This window comes from Poecilia reticulata, chromosome 6 (assembly GCF_904066995.2).
Source record: "Poecilia reticulata chromosome 6, P_reticulata-male-v2, whole genome shotgun sequence".
Classification (NCBI taxonomy): Eukaryota; Metazoa; Chordata; class Actinopteri; order Cyprinodontiformes; family Poeciliidae; genus Poecilia; species Poecilia reticulata.
This window is the reverse complement of record NC_088835.1, coordinates 11,302,429-11,329,250: the sequence shown is the minus strand read 5'-3', so window position 1 is coordinate 11,329,250 and position 26,822 is coordinate 11,302,429. Positions and strand designations below refer to the sequence as shown.

Here is a 26,822-nt window from a genome sequence, read left to right as displayed (position 1 = left end):
AGGCTCCCGGTCTGTCACTGTCTCTCCCATGAAGTCCAGATCTGTCCTCAGATTCCCAGGTTAACAGACTTAATGATTCGGTAGCTTCTGAAAGCAATGAAACGCACTGGCTTGTATTTTGTGGCATCAGTCCAAATGGCCAAATTACAAAATGTGAGCCACAGTTTGAAGATTTATAAACAAATCATCCTTTTCTCTTCACTTCAACTTCATACAACTAAAACAAATAGTTACGTTTTTTTTTTTTTGCTTGTATCTTGACGAAAGACATTCAGGAGACATTGTTTAATGAATTCATGACAAATGCATCCACAAAACCTCGGATTTATGCCCGTACAAATAACACCTGCCATATTCAATACGTAAACTACCACAGCTTCAGCAGGCGGAGCTCAGCACCTTATGTCCTGCTTATAAACTCTCCAGCTGGTCCTCGTCTGCTGATTTCCAGCAGGACCAATCGCTTTGTCTGCACCCTGGTAAGTTTGATTGTTACATTTGGTGCACTAGTGTGTTATGTGCGAATAGTAGCTTTTGCATTTACTGTAGTTAAAAAATATGTACTGTTTTCAGTCAGAAGAGGTTCTCAGCTTCTGTGCCTGTTTCTGAGGGCAGAGGTCAGAACCTGACTGGTAAACGTTACAAATGACAGGATCAGTTATTTAGATAAACTGTTGCGTCTAATGAGCTTGAGGAACTTTTTTGTCCATCTCAAAGCAGCTTTGTTTATTTTGAAATATACAATTTAGCCATTCATAAATATCCCACATAAGGAATGTTTTTTACATGAACTACGCAGAGTTAATTCTCACGTTAGATAATGATGTGGAGATATATCGACGACATCGACAGGAAGACATGAGATGTGTGAGGAATATTTGTTTTGCTTGTGTCAAAAAAAGCATCGCATTGAAGCATAAAGTATCTTACAGTGTTCAGATGAAACCTATTAAAAAATTTTACTGGATTAATTTCACTTTGAGAATTCAAAAACATGAAAAGTTGACTTGGGTTAAAATAAATAAATAAAAAAATGTGTGTGACATATAATTTATAAGGACTCATTTTAACAGCATTAAATGTAAAATGTGAAACCCTGAACATAAAAAACCAAAAGTAGTGGCAACATAATTTCTCATTTGCAAAAGCTACAAAAGTCAACATGTCGTCCCCTCACCCTCTCCAGATCTGACTCGTTAGCGCAGGTATCTGCTCTGTCCTAAACGGGAGTCAGCACCATCATTTGTTTTTAAAATCTGCTTCTCATACATTGAGCAGATGTGTGGCTGTGGACACTCAGAGGTGGACATGCCAAGTCTGGTCTGACTTCTATTCCTTAGATGGTCTCAATTGGGACTGAAACTGTTGTTTGGACCTCCAGAGCCGGCTCTCTCGCTCCTGGTGATCGCTGAAGTCGGATTGTGTGAAAATGTAAACGTGTGCGGCGGCTGTTTTAGTGAGCCTCGCAAAAGTAGTAAAAGTACACTTTTTGAACTTTCTCACAGTGTCCATGTGTGTCACCGGAATGCTGTGCAGTAGATCAATACAAAGTGGTGTTTGACAGTGAAGTGGATGGAAACGGACACGTGGTTGTCACAACACTTCGCAAATACAAATCCGTGCTGTCGGACTGAAACGTTGTAGCTCCAAAAATGTAATTTATAAGGAAATGAGAAACACGTCTCACACCTCTTGAAATGTAAATTCATACCATTTGGTCAAAGTTAAATGCATTCATACAACCACTAACAGAAGCTGAGCAAAAAAAATAATTTTTAAATCTAACAAAACCCCAAAATTGAGATTTTAAGGTTTTAGCCCAACAGCAGCAACGTCTGAATAGCGTGGAATGTATTTGTAATATGTTCTAGTCTAACAAGATATGCTCAGAAATGATTTCTATGCGTACGCAGAGTTCACCTTTGAGTAATTTATACACAGGTAGACATCAACAGTCCTTCACCTGAAATTAGAAAATACGTGGCACAACTCCAAACCTACAAAAACCTTGTAGTCCATCTTGATTTACAGGACCAACAAAGAGCAAATAAAGAAAATCAGTCAAGAGTTCAGGGGGAATAACCAATTATTAATCGACCAATTACTAACTGTTAACTTTAGCTTCTATTGAATAGTCAAGATGAGAGTCATTTGTGTGCATATAAAAACATCAAACGTTTCATCTGCTGTTCACCACAAGCTGCTTAGGCACTCTTTGACCCGCATACAAAATGCAATGTTTGACAGAAATCCAACACTGCATCTCACCCAGGAACACACCAACCCCAACACGGTGTGTTCCACATTTCAGCAACATCACACACTGAAATGCAACCATGTCGGAGCATGAAGATGCAGGTGAAGGAGCCTCTCTTTCCACCCACAGCGCCCCCTACTGGCAGTTAATTGGATGCAACAGGTGTTCTCAGTCAGTGAGAGCAGGTTTCATTCATCCTGCTACATTTACTATGAACACAAATGAACCCGGTGACACTGAAGGGCTGGTTTCTCTTTGGTTGTACTGACTGGACCCTCGAAATGGGAGAGGACGTGGATTTAGACGCTAGCAAACCGCGGGGAGGTGGTTCATACTTCACTAAGAAATCATGGTGGATTGTTCAAATCATGTGCTTTAAATTCCCATTAATATTAAACCAGCTTTTATCAGACGCTGTTAGTCCGTCTGCGCACAAGATGAAGCCAAACAGCGGCGTTTTGGGGAAACCGAGACGAGTTATTTTCAGGTTGCATTGCTTCTCTCAGCAGCAGGTATTTCCTAAAGTAAACGTCGCTCTCTCGTTCCGTGGCTTTGTGTATCACCAAGATGGGGACTCTACAGCTGACTGTGCCTGTGTGCTTCCATAAAAGGAGGCTAAGCACGCCGCCTGGGGAGGCACGCCACGCCACCGCATGCCGTTTGTTTCCACTCGGCCCACTGTTGTGGGGAGAATCACAGCTAACTTCAAAATTTCGGGCTGCCTGCCGGGGTTTTCACTTCTGCCTTCCAATTTGTTTTCAAACCTATTTTGCATAGTTGTGTCTCGAGGAAGGAGAGAAACTGTCTGTCCCCCCCCAGCCCCTCGCAAAAAAACTGTTGAGAAATACTCCTGTAATTGTATACATTAAGACGAAAAATGCACTGGAGTGTGCAAACTGAACAGTCTAAGCGTCTTCTCATGGTCACCGAATGGGCAAGGTGTCCTTCTTTTTCCTAACTTTACCTGCGCTGCGAAACGAGGCAACGACCTGCACACAAACAACCAAAGACACCGCATAAAAGGCCATCGCTGCAGCACGAACTGCGGCTCATGAACCGAGAGGAATTCCTACCCTGGTTGGGGACCTTTTCATACGTGACCATGTTTGGTCAAGTGGAGTAAGGAGCCGCAGCTTCTTGATTGATTGCACACGCCTCTCTGGCAAGTGTTTATCTATATTCATGTTAAAGTGCTTTCCCCCATCTATGACTGAGAATCTCATCTGGGTATGGAGCGGGGCCAGCTGATTAACCACATACTGAACGTCCCCTTGTTTCCATCTATAACGTGTCTGATTAATTACGAGGAGAGTATTAAAACCCTTGCCGCTGAAAAATGGCAAGCGGGCGTTCCGCTGCATGTTAAGGGGTTAAGAAAACCTTGTGTGTGTGTGTGTGTGTGTGTGTGTGTGTGTGTGTGTGTGTGTGTGTGTGTGTGCAGTTTGGAAAAGATAAACATCCTGACATGTCAGTATTTGACCCATCTACCTTGTAAAACTGAAAGATAGACCCTCTCAATTAAAAACCTGAAGGTCTTCAGTCAAAATTGAAGGTTAAAATGTAAAACTCTTACAGTATAAAAACTTTAGGAGTTTTTATTCTCTTAAAGGTATAAAAATCTTTAAGAGTCATCATTCTTCTTTCTTTTTTTAAGCGGAACCCCATGTTTTGTATTAAAAAAAAGTAACTCCACAGGACGCTACTACCACCACTAAGTTGCTAAGAATACAACTAACGATACCATCTGACGATTAATCGGATTAAAAACTGGCACGCGCTGCAGATTTTCTTGTCTTTTTTTTTTTTTTTTTTTGCTTAACCATTTAATCTTTTTCTATACAATATTAGAGAGATGCTAACAGATGCAAATAAACATCAATTATTTTTTTAAATAGGAAAATGAATATTTGATTGCATAAAATGCAATATCATAGGATTCTTTTGCTATATGTCATTTGAGGAGTTCGAGGTAGAACAAATTTTACAAACACTTTTCATCTTAAAGGAAAACTATCAAGCACAGCTTTGGCTTAGCTACTGCTCTGAATGTGTCACTCTTTCAGCAGGTGACTTTTTTGAGTCTGTGTACTCCAGTTAACGATGAATCGATTTACTAAATTAGCTGACGATTATTTCAGTGACCAGTTCATAACGATTAATCCTCAGTCCAGACTTGTGACTAGCATAGGAGCTTTTCTGGGAGCGTTATATTACCAGTACTTCAAAGAATTAACCGCAGCTGTTCCAGTGTTACTTTTGCCTTCCTGGCTGCTTCAGTGATAAAGAAACATATATTTCTTTATATCACACTGTTTTCCTACATTCTCCTCAGCTTCACCAACGTCTTCCATGAGATCTTTCTGATGCGTTATAACCTCTCAGTTCACTGTGGCTTCAGCTAGTGGTGGTGTCAGATTTACTGGCACACAGCTGAGGTTGAAGTCTCAATTAAACTCAGTGTTGTGGCAGTAAATAATAAGTGGAAAAGTCAGAAGTACGAGGGAAGCCATAAAGTCTGGAATACTGTTATAAATGAACTTGTTAATGAGGTGCCACAGGCAATAACCACGTGATTGTGATTACAGCAGAAGTCATAACAATTGGTTTTGCTCTTGATCTCGTCCTTTTTAGTGTTATGATTAAATGCTAATGGATTCTCTGGGCAAACCAGTGGCTGAGTTGACAGAACCAATGGGCCTGAACGCACCGTCCTCTCTCTGTCTCAACACTTTGCAGTAATTATTCACAGCTCACTGTTCTCCAAGTGTTTCAGGATTTGCTGTGAAAAGCTGTCAAAGCTGTTGGACGTTGATGCTTTTCCTTGTTAATCTGGTGATTTTATCTTTTACTGCACTCTTTGGAACGTCGCCAAACGGCAACGGTCTTTTGGATGAAGGCTGCTTGCTTTATAAACATTTACAGTTGACAGATTATGGATTTGTTCATTTTTAAAAAAAAAATTTTCAGTTCATCAACTGAAAAAAACCAACCAGACCCTATGTGGAAAAGTAAACACCCTAAGCCAATAGCTGTGTGTTAACCTTCGTGACAATCACTTATGAGTCTTTTATCTTGACTTGCCGTATGAATTTGAGTTTTCATTCTTAGTTTAACCAAGTGACTAAATGCTTGGTTTAAACAAGATAGCTCTATACACTGCAGTGCGCATCTCATATGGCGTTCTGTGGAGGACCACTGAATTTCTAAGTCAGCCTGATACACGTTTCCCCTCTAAGTGAGACAGCAGCACTGCTTTTAGAACATTTCAGCATCAGAGCAGAAATAATTCAGCCCAACAGACTCTAATCCATTCAAACCATCGGTCTGCTGACTGATGGAGCAGCTGCTCCACCACTGGAGCTAAGCATGAATGTGTTTGGAGGATGTTTAAACACAGAGTGGGTAGAAAGCCATATTCCTCCTACAAGTAGTGAGTTTTCACGCTTTTAAGATTCAGCGATATTGCTCTACACAGGACAGCAATGCTGGGTCATTCATTTTAAATATCTGACAGCTGTATTTATCTAATGGTCAGGTTTTATCTGGTGTCTCAGCACACTGGAAGTTATTCCTGTATGAAATACTGGACCATCTTTGTTTTCTTAACTTCCTTTGATGAATGTGAAGGTGATCTGGCAACAATCTGGACATTTGACCTACATGTTGTGTTTTTATTGTGTTTTATTTTTCAGTGTGTGAGCGGCAGAACAGTCACAGCTCCCATTTTTACTCTCAACAAAGACTATAGAGTCGGAGGCAGATTATATCACATGTTTACAGAGTGGAATAATTGTTTAGCTCTAAAATCCATCAGACAAATACATTTTCTTAAACATGTTTTTTTTCCCCCAATGTATATTATAGTTTATAAAATTGCACAAATGTGAAGTGAAAGTTAATTTTTAGGGTATTTTTTTTACTAATGACATCACTTCATGTCATTAAGATTTAACGTTATCACTAAAGCATCAAGTTAGAAGAATTAAATTGATACCAACAAACAGGAAATAAACGTTTTTGTTTTTCGTTCATCCTCCTATAGTCATCATTCTTCTCCTTATACTTCTCATACATGTTTCAAGATTATGTTTCAGTAGCATCAGTTTTTCTTAACATGTCTTTATAACTCTTATTTCCACAATTTGTACCAAGTTGTTCCCTTACGGGCAATGTGTTTTTGGTTTGTTTGAATCCTTTGACACATTTGTAACTCTTTTTTTTTAATTTTTTAAAATTTAAATAAGTTGAAGATTCTCATATTTCAATGGAGCTTCGGGTTTCCCACTGAATACGCTTGAATGAAGATCCGTCAGTCATCATGTCAGTTCAGCATCTGCTGCTTTCCCCACCTTTGATCGATGGACGCTAAATAAAGCATGCCCTTTCACTCCTTCTGTCAGAAAACCTCCAAGAACACTTGGGCTTTTGAATTTAGAGCAAGAGTCGGGCTGAGGAGCAGAAGGGAGGATGAGAAAGAAAACGAGGAGAGCGGGGAGGCAGGCGTTTGCCTTTTCTGGTAGTTAAAAGTCACCGAAAGAGCAAACAGGAATCCTCAGAGCTGCAGAACGGCTGAGATACAAACCAGATTGCGAAGGCTGATTCATGACGAGGGAAGAGTCGCTGTTGCTTATGGACTGAACTTCATAGTCGCTAAGGTATTGTAAACTAACGCGCACTGTAGTTTTTAATCTCTCGCATACATCATTAAGCTGTCTGGTGGTCCGCGTGCCACATGTAAGAAGCTCCTCGTCTTTGATGCTCTCTCTTTCAAATGTTTGGATTGTCATGATAATTCCCACAGAACTGCAAAAAAAACCAACAACAACTAAATAAACAAAAAGAAAACAACGTGCTGGTGCAAATGCTGAGCTGTGAGCTGAAGTGACCAGCAACATGTAAGCATCGTGTTTGTGTATTTCAGTGAGTAAGAGAGGAGAATCCTTGGGGCGACATGGATGATGACTTTGACCGCCGCATGGAGCTGAGGAGGCAGAGGAGAGAGCAGATGCGTCAGGATGCAGAGAGGTGAGTGGCGATGTGGACACAAGTCAAAAGTGCATGGAGAGCTCTTATCAGAGGTTTGCAAAAACTCGACATCGGGGCAATGCATGATCTTTTAAGTCCGGGTCTTTTAATGGGAAATTTATTGATGCAACAACTTTTACGCATATCTAAAAGGAATCAGCTCATACTATATTGTAGAAGTTGTTGTGGGTTTTCTCTTTTTTGGTTCCGATCCACACAAAGTCAAGACCGACTTCTGCTTAAGACTTGATGACAGATCGGAGCTCCTCTGTGTTATCAGAGTCCTGGGCAGAAAGTCTATAGTTCCAGCTGTTTTCTCACAGTCTTCCTGCCAGCTGCTGCCAGCCCGGGTCAACCCGGCCCGCCCTCCAGCCCCTCGACTGCTCTTTTCCCCAAATGTGCCAGACTCTGGAATGTTTTGACTCTCTTTCTATTTCAGCAGACGATGACCCCGCTCTGATGCTCTCCAGCCGTTTTAGTAATGTTTGCTCTCTTGAACTCTTTCTCCTTCTCTCTCAGCAAAAATACAAAAGAAAAAAAAAACATATTTCCCTCCAATTGGTAAGTTGTCTAGACGTACTTCTGATAGTTGGAGCCCTTCTGTGTCAAAGAATAAGATGTTTTTTTAATGTCTTACTAAAAGTTTGGAGGAAAGGAAGAAGAACATTAGCAAAAAAAAAAAAGAGAAAAAACTGAAAAGATTTAGTGAATTTGCTTAATGTTCAGGTTTTTATTTCCATGTCAGTTAAGATGGAGATACTCAAGGTTTTGTTTCAACTCCACAGAGACTCACTGATCTAAGTAAAGTCTCACAAAACTGAAAGTCCTTCTGTCAAGGAAGAGGCACAAATCTTTGCTTTCCGTTCCATATCTTTTATCTGCCCTCGTCACAACACACTACTCTTTTTGTAAATGTGCCTTATCTGCACGTTTCTTCAGGGGCGTTTTCACAAACGATGACGATGAGGAGGAGTCTCGAGAACGAAGGCGACGTGCCAGGGAAGAAAGGAAGAAAACGAGAGACTCGGACGAGTCTGGAACGACGGACACGGCCGACACTAACAGGTGCTGGGCGGCCACACGAGACGGCCGAGGGGATTTATATTCTGTGTAATGGAAACCTGGTTCCAGTATTTCCAATGCAACCGATGCTCACCATAACAAACAGGCAGAGGAAGTTTTATTGCGGGTGCTTGACAATCGTTTTTGTGAGTGTGACGGGCCACGTTTCTAACTTCCTGCAGGAGATGTGTGATTTTAGCCTGTACAAAACAAAACAACAAGTATTTCCGCTGAATTATTTTTGTAGCCCTGACGCAGAATTACATTGCAAGAACTGGCTGCAATGTCTATTTCCAATTGGTGAAAAGTTTGAAAGTAGCATTTACAATCCAAATGCTGACAAGATTTATTAAGGTTTATTGTTAACTTGTAGGTTAATTTCTGCCAGCTATTAAAAACAACAAAAAACAAAAATAAAAGAAAACTATGCTGGTTTTCAGTGCAGAGACATGAAAGACTCTCAAATACTTTAGAGAGCATTCACATGACTTCTGCTTGTGTTTTTGTTATATAAAGGTAAGTTTCACTTGTTTATTTTAACTTTAACCCAGTCACTTACAGAATATATTGTGGAAAATTAATGAAACTTAGCAGGTACTTTCAGGAACTTGTTGGATATTTACCACAACTTCTGTCCAATGTTTGAAGCACTTAAAAGTTCAACTTAAAGGAAGCGACAAGTTTTTTTTTTTCCAAGAATTTACATTGCTCTTTCTGGAACTTATCACTTACATTCTTGAAGAAATTCTGTTTCTGAACTTTCATGAATTTCTCCCAGAGCTTCAATGTTACTTTCCAGAAACTTGGAGGTTATTTTTCAAAACCTTCATGTAACTTACTTGGTATTTTTAGACATTTCATGACGCTTACGTGGAGTTTTCTCGGAACTTGAAAAGTTACCATCCACCAGCTTAAAACTGCTTTCCAGAACTTTGATGAAACTTTGATGAGGCGTCCCATGAAATATTTATGCATGTTTTGGACAGTGAATGCCAAGTTATATAAAAGTCCCTGCTAAGTGTTTGGTAGGATCCAAGAAAGTCCCAGGAGGTACCTAGGAAGTTTCGCCAAAAAAGTTCATTGTAAGGGGTTGGATAGTACACCTGGTCGGTTGTATGAAAGTTCTGGAAAGTACCTGAAAACCTTCAGAGAAAGTAACATCTGAATTATTGGAAGCTACTGATATCCTTAAAAGCTTTCACCAAAGAGGGATTTTTTATTACTATTATTATTATTACTATTTTGGCAATAATAGTTTATTAATGTCAATTTTCTTCCTCCTTTTGACCAAAGCTGACAAAGCATCCACTCATTCACACGAGATTTGATTTTAGTCAAATGTGAGCCTATGTCAAAGTTTCCCAAAAAAAAAGAGATCTCATGTTTGTTTAGCGTGACGGAGACCGAATCGCCTACGACTGTTCCTGAAGGAGCGGAGGATGACCAGGCTCTGCTGGAGCGCCTGGCCAAGAGGGAGGAGCGCAGGCAGAAGAGGATGAAGGAGGCGATGGAGAGGCAGAAGGAGCTCGACCCCACCATCATCTCCACCAACGGCACGGACGGCGGCCTGCAGGAGCAGCCCCCCGTTAGCAACAGCAGCAAACACACAGAGGAGGACGAGGAGAAGACAGAGGAGAGGTCTGGTCAGGAGGAAATCACAAATACTGAAACCAACTCATGGGCAAAGGAGGAGGGAGAAGAAAAGAAAGAAGAACAGGTGAAAAAAAGTGTTTTTTCCCTTTCTTTTTATTAATAATAACAGAAAAAAGCAGCTTTTGTCTCTTTGGAAGCGTCAGAACATTCATAGATGAGGATCTATAAATGATGACGTGCAATTTATTTTTAGGAGACTGAGGAGAAAATGGCAACGACCGAAGTTGAGCAAGAAGAACCCAATTCAACTACGAACAACACCAAAGAGGAAGCTGTTCCAGACCAAAACAAGGAGGAGGAAGAGAGGAAGATGAGAGAAGAGGAAGAAAAACAGCACAAAGAAGAAGAAGAAAAGCTGAGGATGGAGGAGGAAGAGAGGCAGAGGAAGGAACTCGAGGAAAAAGCAAAGAGGGAAGAGGAAGAAAGAAAACTAGAGGAAGAAGAGAGGAAAAGGGAAGAGGAGGAACAACAACAGAGAGAGATGGAAGAGAGACTCAAGAAAGAGGAGGAAGAGAAAGTGAAAAATGAAGAGGAGGATAAAGAAAGAAGGGAGACTGAGGAGAGACAAAAGAAAGAGGAGGAGGAGGAGAAACAAAAGCGGGAAGAGGAAGAACAGCTGAAATGGGAAGAGGAGGAAAAGCACAGAAAAGAGATGGAGGAGAAGGCGAGCAAAGAAGAAGAAGAAAAACAGAGGCAGGAAGCTGAGGATAAAAAAAGAAAGGAGGAAGCCGAGAAGCAAAGGAAGATAGAGGAGGAGGAGAAGAAGAAAGAAGAGGAAGAGAAGCGGAAAAAGGAGATGGAAGAGAAGAAGAAGGAAGAGGAGAGGAGGAAACGGGAAGCGGAGGAGAAAAAGAAGGAAGAGGAGAAGAAGAAGAAGAAGAGGGAACTGGAGGAGAAAAAGAAAGAGGAGGACGAGAAGCGGAAAAAGGAGGCAGAAGAGAAGAAGAAAAAAGAGGAGGAGGATAAACGTAAAAAGAGGGAGGCTGAAGAGAAGAAGAAAAAGGAGGAGGTAGGACTGTAGCTCTCACTGCTGTCATTGTATTATAACAGATTTATGTAATAATATGATAACATTAATATCATATTTACGTCATTTCCCTCTCGGTCTGATCTTTTCCTGACTGAAGGAGGAGAAACCTAAGAAACTTGGCTTTAAGGAGAAGGTAAAACTAAACCAGCACTTCTTTTCCACTGATGTCTTAAATGTTGACTTTTAAATACGCCTTTGAAATTTAATTCATTTTTTTTTTCTTCGTGGAATAAATATACCTGAATATATGATATGAAGATAAGTTAAATTATTTTAGAAATTGGTGTGGAAGTTTATTCTGCATTTTCTGTAAACACAAGAGTCATAATTATTCATACAGGATGAACTGGACACACCTCCAGTAACATCCCCACACATGTCCAAGCTTCTGGCATTATTCAGGTCAGACATTATCACCATTAGGTAGAGCAATACCGACCCCACAGCATAATGCTGCCACCGCCGTGTCTGGATGCACCTCCGCTCCTCCGAGCGTGTTTTCTCGGTTTAGGCCAAACGTCGTCATGGATCTCTTCTCCAGAGCAGCACTTTTCGACACGTGCAAACTGTAACTGAGCTGGAAACGCGTCGGTTTTATCTGCAACTTGCCGCCGGGCAATTATTTAAATATTAATACATTTGCAGGCGTAACTTTAAACCAGAAAAATCCACGGATTCCAATTTGCAAGACAGTTTTTCCCTACTACAATCACGCAAGTTGTCTTTGCGTCGAAACGATCGAAATAAGCAAAATAAGAAATAAACATATTTACATATTAGCGATATATGATGCTAATGATGAGTGTATGTTAAATTCTCACTTGCACCATGTGGTTTATTTATTTACTTTTTTTTCTCTTGCAACTTTTTCTTCCTCTCCATTCAAGAATGAACCTGCCAAGCAGAACGGAGCCATCTTTGAGAATAAACTGAAGAAAACAGAAAAAACAACAAGGTAAAACTTTGGAAAAAAAAAAAAAAACACACCTTGACATAAAACAAAATGAAACCCAACCAGACAGAAGAGCTGCTGGTAATCCCATATTCTTCATTGCTGTAAGTAACGGGTTCGCTGTGCGAGCAGGGACGGCGTTCCTTCCAGCAAGGCAGAGGATGCCGAGCGACGGGAGGCCGAGCGCAAGCTGCTGGAGCTGAAACAGCGGCGGAACGACGCCGAGAGCGAGGAGATCGAGAAGATGAAGCAGAAGCAGCAGGATGCGGAGGCCGAGCTGGAGGAGCTCAAGAGGAAGAGGGAGGAGAGGAGGAAAATCCTCGAGGAGGAGGAGAAGCAGAGGAAGAAGGAGCAGGAGGAAAAGAAAGCCAAAGAGCAGGTGAGCGTATTGTAAAGGAAGCATCTGCAGTTTTAGTTGGGAGGCCGAAACGTTTTTGCCGTCTCAAGAGTTTCAACAGTTTGTGCTATTTGGTTGCACTGTCGTGTTTCTAACAGGAGGAGAGGAAGAGGATGAAAGAGGAGATAGAGAAGAGAAGAGCAGAGGCTGCAGAGAAGAAGAAACAAATGGGGGAGGAAGCAGCAAAACCTGATTTCACAATCAGTCCAAAAGGCTCATCTAAGGTGAGATTTGGAGAAAAAAAAAATGTTAATTTTAACATGATTTCAAAACCTACAGCATGTAGTTAATGGGGGAAAAAAAAAAGTTCCAAATGCTTATCTTGGGTAATTTTCAGTACTTTGGCGTCTATTATTGCCTCAACATATTGTCGGCCATGCTGACTGAAAATGAGCGAAAAAGAAAGAAAAGCAGTTCAAAAAATTATTAGAGTAAGGTATCAAGACGACAATCTCCCTTTTCTTTAATAAAATATTGTACATATATACAGATTGCTGACATTCTAACTTCACAGGTCAGGTTTGTTTCTTGTCGATGTTAATTCTGAGCAACGCTGTCTCGTCATGCAGATTGGGGAAAAGGCAGAGTTTCTGACCAAGTTTGCTCAGAAAAGGTGGGTCAGACGTCAAATAGCACATGAGCAAATATAAATAATCAAACATTTCCTGTTTTATGTCTAACGTGCAGAATGCTTGTCATCCCTTCAACAGCCCAGCGAGGTTGTCACATACTCCGCTTGTGCCTAAGATTGGGAACAGATTAGAACAGTTTACCTCCGCTATGCAGGTGAGACTTCATATGATCAAATTCACACTCAGTAAATGTAAAAAGGGGGGGTCAGGGGGCAGGCATGTCCAGAAATGTATGTATTTGAATTCTGGCTGAAACTAAAAAGCGAATAGAACAAGAGCTCTGCAACTTGCGCCGCCACAGATCCATGGAGAATCAATAAATTCCCGCTTCCAGCTGCTCTCCATCCAGCCCGGCTGGGAATGAGGTGTTTTCCAAAAAGGACTGTATATCAATTTTATCTGTAGAGACGGAAAGCAGCACCCCTCAAAATACTTGCAGGTCAGAAGGAAAGTGAATGTAGATTTGACTCACTGAAGGCTGAATCCAGAGGCATGACTGGCTTTTTAGATTTAGCCTCCTTTTTTAAGAAAACGCACACACACGCGTACTAAACCTTTCCTTCACAACTCAGCGAAGAATGGCAATATTCTGTACAGTTGTGCGTTTTCAAAAATGTGGGACAACAGGAAGTGTGGCGCTGACCTGAGCAAAACGGGAAAAACCGTTGTAGGGTCTAATCATACAGGGAGGACTTGGGACGCTTTGGAGGAACAGTCACGGCAAAAAAAAAACAACAAAAAAAACACTGAGTTTTGATCTATGAACTCCAGACGCAGCGGCAGACGATCCCTCACCAAGACCTAAACATGCCTATATCTGGGAAATACTGTAGGAATGTGATAATGTTTACTTTGTGTTGCTCAGAACCCTATAAAAGAGATGCAGTCCAGCGATCGGGGGAGGATTTCACTACGATCGGGCCGAGATTAGGCTGCAGTTTGTAATAAACCTTTGTTTTTCAATCAAAGTCGTGCGTGCAGAGTCTACATCCTGAAGCATCGCCATGCCAACATCTTGAGGACACTGACGGAAGACTGTCCAAAGTCATCCCACGCAACTTCTTTCAAAACAACATTTTATGAACGCATTACAGCAATCTCTAAATACTCTAAATACTAAAATATCGGCTATGGATTTAACTCCTGCTGTTGATATTTCAATATCTTGACCAACAAAGCAGCTAGAGCCTTATAACAAATCAGCTGTGACTGCCCCCGCTGGTGAGTCATTGGAGTAACAAAGTCAGGCTGACTTCAATCCCCCCCCTCACTACATCAGTCTTTTAACTAAACACATGGAAACACACACGCACACACACACACACACACACACACACACACACACACACACACACACACACACACACACACACACAAAGCAACCACTGTCTAAATTCAATGAAAAAGTTTCAAAAACAAACTTTTCAGTGCGTTGCTGTGTGTTGACATGAAAGAACCGGACTCCCTTCTTTTTGTCCCCACAGGGAAACAAAGAGGTAAAATCCCCCAAGTCTCCTCTGGCCGACATCCCTACGGGAGGCACGCGCAACATCAAGAGCATGTGGGAGAAAGGCGCCGTGAGCAGCCCCCCCGAAAGCCCGGCTCCTGCCAACAAGGTGAGACAGGGATGCCCGAGAGGATCGGATGCGTTGTCATGATGTCAGAAGGAACGTCAAAGGTGAGAATCCTTCTCAACTCTTCCAGGATGCGGCTGGTATCAAAGGAAGCGTGGCGGGACGCGGCAACAGCTGGAAGGGGAAGCCTGGAGAAGCAGAGAAGACCCCAGTTCCTCCAGCAGCAGCACCATCACCACCAGCAGCTGCAAAGCCACCAGTAAGACCTGATGATTCCTTCTCTTCATGTGGCCGCTATAACAAGACACCAGAGTTGCTTTTGTAACAGTAATCCTTTGATATTCCGAGCACGCTAATTTCTTCCCTCGCACGTCGACGTATCGGCCTTTTGTTTGCTGGCGCTTTTGTGTCGGAGCTCCTTGAATGAACGCCGTGGCCAGCAGGAGTCTGGTGACCCCACATGGACTGTTCAACCAACAGCATCCGCTGTCGCTTCTCACAGCTTCCTTTTATACTTTTTCTAAAGTTTTAACATGTTTTTTTTTTTTTTTTATCTAAACGCCTGAAAGAAGCTTGTATTAAGAACTTACTTACAGTGTTCAAAATGGGATAAAACTGTTGAAATGTCATTAAAAACATTAATGACATTTCAACAGTTCATCTTTGTTTTTTTCACACTCGGCAGCAGCGAGAACTTATCGTTCTACATCGACGCAGCAAAAAACACCCAAACGGGACAAAAGACAGAAATTGAGAGACACGTTTACTTTATCACCACACGGTATCTGTACATGTGTGAATTGTGTCTCTGCTGAGCTGCTACTTGGTGGACATTGTGTTCTTTTCCAGAAGTATGACACAAGCTGCTAATCCCAGCAGCTTCTCTGGAGACATCACACCGTCTCCCCTTACAGCAGCGTTTCTGAATGACGTGTCACATTGTTCTGAAGCACAATTTAAGAGCAAAATGACTTTGGGGTCAAATGTGACTTGTGACTTGTTGGCTCAGCGCGCTGCGACTTTTGCATCAACACCCCCACCTGATGGAAAAACGCTACGCAGCAGTCTGGAGGACTGGCTGTGTCATTGACTATTCCTGGCTTTTCTTTGGTTTCTTTTCTGTTTACTGTGGTTTATGCAGTTTTTGCTTTTAGGAATCCTGAATTTATTTACTAATAATAATGTAAACAAAGTAATTTTTGAGTTTTTTTTTCTTTTTTAGTGTCTTCATTTTCCCATCAAGCGGACGCTAAATTAAATAGAACTTGTTACTGAACACATTGAAATAAATGCTGTTAAAATATAATTTGGACGAACCACACGCAGCAGCAAAATGTCGGTAAGAATCAAATGAGCGACGTTGGACGTTATCGGGCACAATAGCAATCAAACTAATTTCAGAATCTCGTGAATGTACATTATTTTATTGATTGTTGCAAAAAACACTGTGTGAAATTACAACGTCAGGTCAAGATATTATCCCAGAGCATCGTCACATTCTCACATGCTAACATGATTGTGTTCCTTTAACGTGGCAGGAGGCCAAACCGGGTGAAGTTGGTAAACGCGGCATGTGGGAAGCCAAGAGAGGCTCTGCACCAGCCAAGGTATCAGACGCAGACTCACCTCACCAGCCGTCTTTAAGGACAATCCACCAGTTACAGCTGCTTGAAAAACTATTAGGCATCAGTTTCAGGAGGTGTCCTCACTTATGATTCGGTTAATTTATGCATAGTTCAGCTTCATTAATTAACAAATTCTCTTCCCTCTAATCTATGCCCATATCCATGTGTATTCTGGATATATATATATATATATATATATATATATATATATATATATATATATATATATATATATATATAAGGTGTTTATGTAGATAGAAATAAATGGGAATCAGAGCTCTTTATTTTGTTTTCAGCCAGACGTGGTGGGTTGGCACCATAAAAAAAAAAAACTGAATTAATTCGATTTACTTTATGAAGATCCTTAATTTCTTAAGTACAGGCCAAGCTTACTCCCATCGTTCATGCTGTCGTTCTTGTTTCTAGGTGGCAGTTGGAGGGAAAAGCAAGTTCAATTAGAAAGACCCAATCGGTGAGTGACTGGCACACGTTTAGTGCTTTTACTCGTTGGATTTATTTATGTTCACTCATCAGGTTCTTTATGTGAGTTTTCTAATTTTATCTGGCAAGAGGATTTCTATACTGCTTTAGAAAACAGGCAGAAATGACAAATGAAACGGATGGTTATGTTTACACGTTGGTTACGAATGAGCAAATTAGTTACTGTCTGCATTCAAAGCAGGGTTAAGGTTAGAGTGTCTAGTGCTAATGCAAACCTACCAGCAAATGGTTGGCCTCCCAAACTGACAGACTGGGCAGGGAAAATATAAATGAGAATTCAAGACGCCTACGATAACTCTGGAGGATGTGCAGAAATCCACAGCTCAGGTGGGAGAAATTGTCACCAGAATAAATGTGAACTGTGTGACACACATGTCTGGCCTTTACAGAAAAGTGGAAAAAAGAAATCCACTTTAGATGTGAACATCTGAAAGGAGGTGCACTGGGTCACGTGCGACCGTCACTAAACGTTTCTGCAACCACGCTAAGCGCAGCCTGAAAAGCGTCTGGCTGTGAGATGAGGTTGCTGTTCTTTAGCAAGAATCTGCCTGAGCTTGAATTATTTTGCAGAAGAAAAACAGGCAAACATTTCCGTCTTTGTTCATTCATAAAGGTGCTAGAAGCTTGAAAAGAGTTGCAGCTAAAATTGCAGTGAAAGGTGATCCTGCAAAGTATTGATTGAATACAAAATGCACCACCCACTTTTTATTTTTTAAAGAAACAGAAGGTTAAAACCAATAATGGTGGACTTTGTGTCAATTTGACATAGTGTACTTTAACTTACAAATGTCGATTTAAAAAAAAAAAACGTACCTGGCTAATTGAGTCAAATAAAGAACCAGATCAGTTTTAGCTCTTTCTACAAATGTATAAGATGATTCATGTTAAACCAGCGCTCACCTTTACCATAAGGTATATTTGCTTATATCCTTGGTAAGACGAGGAGGCTCTGACTGATTCGTGCCCCACAGGGAGCCCATAACTTCCCCAACCCACCTACTGTACTTTGTAGAAGACTAGTTGCTTCTCTGTAAATCAAATCTCCTGCGCGGGATATTTGGGCACCGGCTCAGCTCTGTGGCACCGAGGTCTATATTTAAAAACGTCCACCATGACCTTGTTTCCCAGTATAAAGAAAGTTCCAGACTCCTGACGTGTCTGTCGTGTTTTTTGAAGCACACTGTGCAGCGAGTGTGCCACCTGGATAGCCCAGTGACGTGCAGAGAGCCAGTAAGCTGTCAGGCATGCCACAGTGCAGCTGCTTGATTTTCACATTAAAACTGAGTGCTGGGAAGGATTACCGTCACTTTGAGCTGCGAGTCGGCCTTGTTCGCCAGGCTTATTCAATCTACACAAGCATATCCCGTCGTAAGGAAACGCGTCTTTAGAGAATCGTGCAAAGTTCTTAAAAATATAAACACTTACACTTGTTTGTAGACATCCAGTCCTGGATCTGACCTCCAACTATAATATATTTTTTGAGGAAAACACCTTTCAGGCCAGGTTTTTTTGGTGACAAAAAAACCCCAAAGATCTCTTAGAAAGGGCACCAGTGTTCCCTTGTGGGCAAAAGAGAGCCATCCTGAAGGTCAACCACTGCGAAGGCACTCCACATGTCAAGCTTCTGTGTTAGAGTAATCAGACAAACCACAACACACTACTTGAATTTTAAGAAAGTAATCTAATGAAACCAAAACAGAACGTTTTGGTCTAAAGAATACTTGTAACGTCTGGAGAAAGCAGGCACTGCTCATTTCTCTGGCTAACATAATATATATAGTGAAGCATGGTGATGGCTGCATCATGCTGGGTTAGGGGGAGTATTTTGCCAGGAAAACTGGGCGCCTTCCAGCCTGATAGTAACTTCTCTCTTATATCTTTTGAGAAGTCTTGCTAAAGCCTAAACAAAAATGAAACATGTCTGGAAAGACATAAAAATGGCTGCCTAGCTAAACCGGCTAATTCATCTCGGTTAAGAGTTTACGTGGAGAAAAATGGCATGAAAAGCTTGTAAAGATGCACCTAACCAATACTTGTAATTACCGCCACCGGTGTTTCACCAAAGTATTGACTAAAGACTGTGACTCCACACGCGGCCTATTTTTGTCTATTCTGAATCTAGTCCGTTTGATAAAAAAAAAAAAAAAACGTTTGAACATGCAAAAATCCGGAGAAAGCTAAGTGGTGTGAATACTTTCTGGATGCGCCGTAAACGGAGAGGTGTCAGCTTCAGCCAGAAATAGCGATCCTTGTTTGTTCCCTCCCAGTGTCTTCATGAGAAATGGACAGCTGAGGAATGAAGTGAAGGGCAAATGACCAAGTTTTTCAACCACAAGGAGGCTCGTATTGACTTTGTGGTCGAAGTTTCTAAAGAAAACAAATGCCAATGTGAGCTAGTCAGGTATACCCATAAAGGAAAAGGGATATAAAGCTTTGGTAAACAACCTTGAGGCTAATGCTGTTTCACACCTACTAAACTATTAGAATCTATACATAGCAACTTTGACAGATGCAGTGACTAATACATCTGATGTCCTACTCTCTGCAGGCTTAAAAATATATCTTTTTTTTAAAAAACCAACCGATGACTTCATGGTCAAGCTGTTTCCTGAATGAAAGGTTTCTGCTCTCCTTCGGGCTCCTTTGCCCTTCACCGCACTTCTCATTCCTGCCGGAAAGGGAGCCGACGTTCCAGGCTGCCAATCACCTGCACCAGCTAACATCTGCTCTACGGGACGAGTAATTCTGCACTGCTGCGTATTTGATCACTTCCAACCCCAATCAAGGAGAAGTTGATGCGACCATGCCGAGTTTCAGCTACATACATGACTTCCGTGAGGACTCACAATCTGTTATTCAGCCATAATATGACATACAAATGTGACAAAAACATTTAATGACGAAATAATTATGCTTTTATAATAACAGTGATCTTTAAATGGTAACATCAGAGGTTGTTCTTTGCAATACATGCCCCAAGGAACAAGTGAATTGGGCAATTTCTTTGGGCCTCCAAACCAACAGGGGGCGCCCAACCGCACTGCAACTTTCCCACAAGTCTGGTTTACACATCATTTATTTTATTTTCTTTTTTCTTTTTTTGTGTGTGGGGTAAATCTGTTGTAATTTTGTAACACAAACCTTGTTATCCTCTATATCAAAAATTTAGATCAGTGTAGTATGATGGTGAAGAAAATATTTTGTACTTAAATGTTTAAAGGCAGCCCAGCTGTTTCATACGGACTAACAACTTAAATCAATTTGAGTATTGGGGAAAGCATTTCGTCTTTGTTTTTTTTTCTTTAAGTTAAGTTAGATTCTCCTACATCATGTCCACCATCGTTTCAGACAGCAGATATTTCTAGCTCTAGATGTCAAAACAAACGAATACAAAGATATTCTGATTTTTTTTTTTAAAACTTGAGTGACATCACTGTGAACAAAAGCAAATGAACATGAATTGAAGGAACATGCAGTTAGTTATTGTGTAGCAGATTTTCTTCGGTTGTAAACAATAATAATCCATAATGGTCTGAACATGGATGGTATATTATTTAAGATGTGGTGACTGATGGTAGCTGAAAGGCCCCCAGTCAAAATTAGCTAGAGGCCCTATTCAGCCTCGGACCGGCTCTGCTCTAGAATGTTTCCACCTTCAGCTTCTGAAAAATGTACACAAAACAGAAATAAGTACATTTTTAAAAAGCAATGCAAATTGCTTACTAGTAAATTAATTTAATAGATTTTTAACTCTTCTTTAGGGTTAATATAACACTTTAGAAAGTCCTAGGATTGTTTCAAGATATTTTATGTCATGTCAATTTGTTTTAGATTATATTGCTAATGATGTTATGATTAGACATGGGCCTGTATGAGCTTTTCGCTGATTGAGTAGAACGATTAAAACGAAAACATCATCCAAAACAGAAACGTACAAATTACACCTACTACTGCTGGAATGTAACATATTGATTATTACAGTTATGTCTATGTAACATTTATTATTTTAAATATGGGACAATTATTAGTCTTTTAATTGCATACACAACACCTACATTTAGTTGTAGTTGCCCTTACTTTCTTCCCTGTCCTTTTATAGAGTAAGAACCTTGTTAATTAGTCAGGCTATCTGCTCTGCCAGTCGGTCTCTTGTTTTTCTTTTGCACATGGGAATATTTTCAGATGTTCAAATTTGTTTATTTGCACATAAGCAAAAGTAAAGAGTAGCTCCTTCCTTCCAGCAGTGTGTAGAAAGAGGAGTGGTGTTGCTTCATGCTTCAACTACATGCTCCTCACAGCTGGGAAAAAAAAAAACAAAACAAAAAGAACTCTGGGCACAATGACGACGCTTCCTCTGGCACCTCATTAAAAAGACATTAACGGCGTGAAACAGGATGACGAATGATGAAGCCGTAGGTTTTTAAAACCTCGGCGTACCTCGATACCCAGAAACAGACCCATGCCTAATTATGATTTATGCAATCCTTGTTGTCATCATCACTGACGGTAACATCAGCTCAACTATTCCGACTTGGTCGCGACTCTGTTTCTGGAGACGGCACCTGTCGTCCGGACATTGAGAGAAAAGCCTGTGTATATAAAACAAGTGTTTTACATCACAGTAACTTTTACCGTGATGCTTTATAGATCGGTGAGTGGCCGTCGGCTCAAAGAGTTGTAGAGCTCCTAAGGATTTGAAATCCGTTTGTATCTCTTAGTTTGTCTGCCAGCGAATGTGTTGACCTTTAACACGTCGGTTTCTGCTGCAGAACTGATCAGTTTTTCTGTTGAGATTCAAATTGTTCCCACTTTATCAAATGGACCGCAGAGATTATTATTTTTCTTTTTCAAGATTGTTTTTGCTGCCATTCTCACATGCCACCTTATTTTGTGCTGCAATTCAGTCTAAGTTGGAAAGCTATGGATCGACAAGTTAATGATCTGCACCTATAACCACCTTCTTTTTTTTGTTGTTTTTTTTTTTGCACTTTGCCTAAATGTTGTTGCGATTTGTTTTGTTTGACAATACTGACTTTAGCAATAATAAAAATAAGAAAGAATTTGAAAATAATAATAATAATAAAAAAAAAAAAAAGTTGTTTTGGTTGTGTTGCGTCTCTTTCTACCTGCAGGAAAACAAACCTTGTGCCTTCAAGCAACTTGTTAAATTATGAGGCTTAGTTGAAACTCGAGGAGGGGGTGAAAGATTAAATGGCTGCATGATATTTTACCAGAGCAGGAATATACCTGCAGAATGTGTGCGTGTGTGTGTGAGTGAAACAGCGCCCCGATGTCCAGCTTCCTAACAATAGCCTGGTTAGCCATAGGGCGCTGCGGTCACCTGACTAGGAAGGGTCGGACCATGTCTCCTCGATGCTCAGCCTGCTGGTGAAGCTCAAGGAGCTGAAGGCTGAAGCTGCTCATCACTGACCTCCCCCTGTCTGGGTCACAGGTAAGAATGAATAAGAACTTTAAAGAAAAAAAGAAAAAGTGCAATTTGTGAATTCAGTTAATTATACTGCTTCTAAAATGAATTTAAATCTATAGTTTATTTTCCTTAATATTGATTTTCAGAGTGAAACGTGTTCATTCGTACTCCGCCTGCTGATTTGTTTCAGACTCGTATTGATTTTCTCACTTAGAAAAAAAAAAGAAGATCTGAATAAAATCCAAATTCATAGAGTATGAGTATTGTCTCTTTTTTTATTTTATTTTATTTTTTTAAGAGTTTGCATGAAAAGCATGTGCATTGATCAGGAAATAGTTTTGCATTTGCCTAAAAACGCATCTGACCTGTAGATTTCTGTATGTTTTCTTAACCCACATTTATTTATTTTTTGTCATTTGTCATTTTATTTCTGTACATTTTTCAGGTGACATGAGCTTTATGGTTCGTTTATTTCAACAGTAGTCTGATGTTTAGTCCAATAACAACAATAACACTCAGTTCTCTGTGAGCCGTTGCCAGGTCTGTTGTGTCGTTTGATGATCAGAAATATTTGCCAGTGTAAATATAGTCTGGGGTCCATTTTGCAGAGCTCAACCAGAACCAAATGTCAGACACAGAGGAAGTAGCGGGCGACGAGGCTCTGTACGTAACCCGTTTTATTGTTGGTGAAACAACTGTCTGAAATAAAATATTTGCTTTACAAATGTAAATAATTTTTAATTAAGGTGTCTTGTTTTTTTGTTCTATTTTTTGTTTGTGTTTCTGTCTTGCTGAAGAGAGGGAGAAGGTAAGAAAACTGAGATTTCACATAACTAACCTATTTTATTGAAGTCGCACAAAGCTCAAAATACACCAGTATTTGTCTCGTGGTTGATACTTTTTTTTCCTTTTTAATATTAGGACAATTGTATTGGTCTCAAACTGAGACCATTCAAGAATCGCCCTCTTTGTTAGCAATGCCTTGGTGGATTTTTGAAATGTTCCTGATTGGAGATCAACCTTTATTATAACCTCAGCTGTTGCAGCTGTTGGAAAGAGGGCCACACTACGGCTGAAAATAAATTTATATGGGTCATTCGTGGTGCTTTTCTTCCCCGTTTTGGGACGGGTATGAATATCTTTACTGTACATCTTATGGGGTCTTTATAGGGATTTGACCGTCAGGCCCATAGGAAACTCTGAATGTGGTGAAGACAAACATCAGTCCCACCCATCAGAGCTTTATACTCTGGATTTATCTTTTAATAATGTGCAAATGAGTGTTTACGAAACTAGAGTATAATTCTGACACTTAGTATCTTTTTTTTAAATTTAGTAGATGAATAAAGCTGATAGCCAGACAGAAGGAGAAAGCTACGGGTCAGACAAAAACGTGGAAGGTTTCGAGGCTTTTATTTGTAATACATGAATGAGACGGTTACTTTATCCGAGTTTTGATTTACACACCTCTGAGGTCAGTGTGCTGGAAATCTTTACGGCTCGTCTGGACATTTTCTCTAGAGAAAGTTGAATGTTTTAGAACCGCGTGTTCTTACACCCGTCCACACCCACGAGCCGAGAGATGAGAAGAAAACACGTTTAATAAACGGGTCACGTACTTTCTTCCTCTAGTTGTGCCTTTTCAAAAGTATTCACACTGAAGTCTTTTTTTATGCTTCTTTTCCCATTACAACCACAAATATCCAGGTATTCTATTGGGATTTTCCCCGGCAGGTCAACTCTGAGGAGCTTATTACTGTGAAATGAAAGGAAAACAATATTTATTTTATTTTACAAATAACTCAGTAACCCAGGAGACTGAATTTTTGATTCAGTCTCCTGGGTTAAAAATTAGTTGCCCAACTTTTTCCTGTCACCATGAATCTGAACTAACTTTAGGTCTTGCCAGATTCTCAATGGGGTTTAGGTCTGGACTTTGACTGGACCATTCTAACACACGATGCCTTGAACCAAGTCATTGTGTGGTAGTTCTATCGTCCTGTTGTAAGGTGAACCTCTGCCCATAGTCTCATTTTTTTAAAGCTTTTAACGAGCTTCTTCTGTAACTGTCCTGTCCTCTGTCCATCTTCCCCTCTGAAGAAAAGCTTCCCTGCAGCATGATGCTGCCACCTCTTACAGCTGCAACGTCGTTCTTCTCGCCGCTTTGCCATTAGAAATGGATTTGTGGAGATCACAACTACTAGTGATCCAGACATGTGAATCCCTGCGGCTTTCTGAAAATACGCTGTTTGTGGTTTAAATGTGACAAAATCTTACAAAAAATAAACAAGAATTAAGGGGCATGGTTATATGCTAAAGTGTTTTCAATAACTGACTCACTCACACTGACCTCTACAATTTCATATTTGTCTGGTGGTGGAAAAACTAATGACTAAACCATTTTTCTTTCTTTAGATGAGTCCAAGCCCAAACCCAAGTGAGTGTTTAGCTTCTCCTCATTGCAGCAGTCAGCCTTCCACTGCCATCGGGATTCTTATTATGCAGTAACAACAACGCATCTCTGCCTTTCTGCAGATTCATGACAAACATTTCGGCCCCAAAGATGCCTGATGGGGAAAAAGTGGACTTTGATGTAAGTTAATCTCCTTGTCTCATCGTACCACATCCACTTGGATCCCATTAGGTCTTGTCGTAAAGGATGGCCCTTCGTTTCCTCTTGTGATGTCAGGACATCTACAGGAAGCGGCAGGAGAAAGACCTGGCTGAGCTGCAGGCTTTGATTGAAGCTCACTTCGTCCAGAGGAAGAAGGAGGAAGAGGAGCTGGTCGCCCTGGTCAACAGAATTGTGAGCATTTCTGCTTCAGAGGAGTGAGGCTGATCTGACAAGACTATCCAATAATAATCATCTATAACTTCTGCGTACGAATTGTGCTTTAGGAAAATCGTCGAGCCGAGAGAGCCGAGCAGCAGAGGATCAGAGCCGAGAGGGAGAAGGACAGGCAGGCCAGACTTGCTGTACAGATTCTCTGCAGATACTCACCTCTTCACTGCTCTCTGATAATACCTGGCAGCACCAAAAGAGAGGTTTTGTTTTTTGTTTTCTGTTCCTTTAAATCCCCACCCTCCTGCAGGAGGAGAAGGAGCGCAAGGAGCAAGAGGAGCAGCGCAAAAAGCAGGATGAGGACGCCAAGAAGAAGAAGGCGCTCTCAAACATGAGCCAACAGTACGGCGCTGGACAGAAGGTCTTCATTTGGATTTTGATTTGCTAAAGCGTTTTAAATTTAGAATCAAAATAGGAAAGTTAAGAGTTTAAAAAGAAATATATACATATGGCAATCTTTACTTGAAGTAGGAGAGTTAAAAACTAGTAGATGTATAAAAAAACTAAATGAGTTTGTTCCTTTCATAACCTTGCTTAATGAATTTAATAAAGTAATTTCTATTAATTTAAACACCCATAATCCCACAAAGCAATAGCTGACTGTATTTTTCAGGTATAAAGGGCTGAAAATGCCATGGTTGAAAACATAAGTCATTAAAAAAAATGTAAAAAAAAATAAATGCATACAATAAAAAAAATTTAATCAGATTTTTTTGTATTTATATTCAGTATATGTTAGAAGAATATATATTTTGAAGTATTTGCTTTTGCACTTTGAATTTATTTAAATAGATTTAGTTATTAGAATCAGTGGGCGGGGCTAACACTGCTGTAGACAAAGCTGATTGGTCTGCTGAGATAATCATGCACGTCAGGTGTCAGTATACCTGCAAACCTGAAATTTGCAATTAATTAAATGAAGTATTTTACGTGAAATACAAAGTTACTCAAACCAAACCAATGAAATTATTATTCTAATATTTGAATTATTGTTTTTTTTCCTGGTTCATTGTGAGAAGGAAGCTCATCTGGTTAATAGTTTACTCTTCATCTGATAAACAGAGTGACGCCAGGAGAGGAGGCAAGAAGCAAACCGAGAGGGAGAAGAAGAAGAAGATCCTCGCCGAACGCAGGAAGCCGCTCACCGTCGATCACCTCAGTGAGGACAAACTCAAGTACGACTCAACTTGGCTTGTTCTTTTGCTCAGTTTGTCCCAGAATACCGGTCGGGTTTTAATACACATGAAAATGTCGCTGTTAGACGTCAATCTAATGAGAAATTACAACAAATGCATTTAGGGAGAAGGCCAAGGAGCTGTGGGACTCGCTGAGGGGCCTGGAGTCCGAGAAGTTTGATCTCAGCGAAAAACTTAGAAGACAGAAATACGATGTAAGTCTGGCAAAGCAAAACAAGCATCGTCAGTGCATCTCGCTCACATCTCAAATGTCACGCTAGCTTCTGTGATTTTCTGCAAGCCACTAGATACTTGAGGTTTGTTTCCTTGCAGATTAACCAGCTTCTCTGCCGAGTTCAAGACCACCAGAGGCAAGTCTTAAAAAAAAAAGTGCATTAGTGCTGTGCTGTGTAACAATACAAGTTGTACCCTGCATACTGATGTTCTGAGTGTTTTTCTCTCCACGTTTCAGTGTCAAAGGTCGCGGTAAGGGGAAGATGGGCGGCCGTCTGAGGTAAAGCTGCTGCGAGACGGAGACGAGGAAGACCTTCGCGGCAAATACTCCCAATTCTGTTTATCGTCCTGTTGTCTTAAAGTACATGTCAACCGTCATGAGATCAAAACAATAAATAGGTCATTTCATCCAGTCTGATTCATTTCTATAAACCA

At 40.6% G+C, this 26,822-nt stretch overlaps 2 protein-coding genes across 3 annotated transcripts; both read left to right on the top strand.

The window, feature by feature from the left end:
* The first annotated feature begins 376 nt into the window (after nucleotides 1-376).
* LOC103461030 (uncharacterized) lies at nucleotides 377-20,117 on the top strand. 2 transcript variants are annotated; one of them, XM_081607891.1, is made up of 16 exons: nucleotides 377-479; nucleotides 7,179-7,282; nucleotides 8,222-8,347; nucleotides 9,737-10,061; nucleotides 10,191-11,006; nucleotides 11,125-11,160; nucleotides 11,915-11,982; nucleotides 12,112-12,358; nucleotides 12,475-12,600; nucleotides 12,946-12,989; nucleotides 13,087-13,162; nucleotides 14,493-14,624; nucleotides 14,713-14,841; nucleotides 16,121-16,189; nucleotides 16,634-16,679; nucleotides 19,257-20,117. In XM_081607891.1, exons 2-15 carry the CDS (start codon nucleotides 7,209-7,211, stop codon nucleotides 16,664-16,666), a joined length of 2,301 nt encoding a protein of 766 aa, XP_081464017.1. In that variant the 5' UTR covers nucleotides 377-479; nucleotides 7,179-7,208; the 3' UTR covers nucleotides 16,667-16,679; nucleotides 19,257-20,117. The 2 variants fall into 2 exon arrangements, with proteins under 2 accessions (XP_081464017.1, XP_081464016.1); XM_081607890.1 differs by lacking the exon at nucleotides 377-479 and adding an exon at nucleotides 6,703-6,912.
* A 1,907-nt stretch (nucleotides 20,118-22,024) lies between these two features.
* On the top strand, nucleotides 22,025-26,795 carry tnnt2d (troponin T2d, cardiac). Its single transcript, XM_008410996.2, has 12 exons — nucleotides 22,025-22,160; nucleotides 22,745-22,799; nucleotides 22,934-22,944; nucleotides 24,552-24,573; nucleotides 24,672-24,729; nucleotides 24,826-24,942; nucleotides 25,035-25,112; nucleotides 25,229-25,339; nucleotides 26,041-26,153; nucleotides 26,278-26,368; nucleotides 26,487-26,524; nucleotides 26,626-26,795. The coding sequence occupies exons 2-12, from the start codon at nucleotides 22,762-22,764 to the stop codon at nucleotides 26,669-26,671; spliced, it is 723 nt and encodes a 240-aa protein (XP_008409218.1). The 5' UTR covers nucleotides 22,025-22,160; nucleotides 22,745-22,761; the 3' UTR covers nucleotides 26,672-26,795.
* Nucleotides 26,796-26,822: the final 27 nt, after the last annotated feature.

Excerpts from the sequence above, each read along its gene's own strand:
- tnnt2d (XM_008410996.2), top strand. The coding sequence starts at position 22,762 with ATGTCAGACACAGAGGAAGTAGCGGGCGACGAGGCTCT. Across the intron at positions 25,113-25,228 it reads ACAGGCAGGCCAGACTTGCT|GAGGAGAAGGAGCGCAAGGA; the intron begins GTACAGATTCTC and ends ACCCTCCTGCAG. Across the intron at positions 25,340-26,040 it reads AGTACGGCGCTGGACAGAAG|AGTGACGCCAGGAGAGGAGG; the intron begins GTCTTCATTTGG and ends TCTGATAAACAG.
- LOC103461030 (XM_081607891.1), top strand. The coding sequence starts at position 7,209 with ATGGATGATGACTTTGACCGCCGCATGGAGCTGAGGAGGCAGAGGAGA. Across the intron at positions 10,062-10,190 it reads AAGAAAAGAAAGAAGAACAG|GAGACTGAGGAGAAAATGGC; the intron begins GTGAAAAAAAGT and ends ATTTATTTTTAG. Across the intron at positions 13,163-14,492 it reads AGTTTACCTCCGCTATGCAG|GGAAACAAAGAGGTAAAATC; the intron begins GTGAGACTTCAT and ends TTGTCCCCACAG.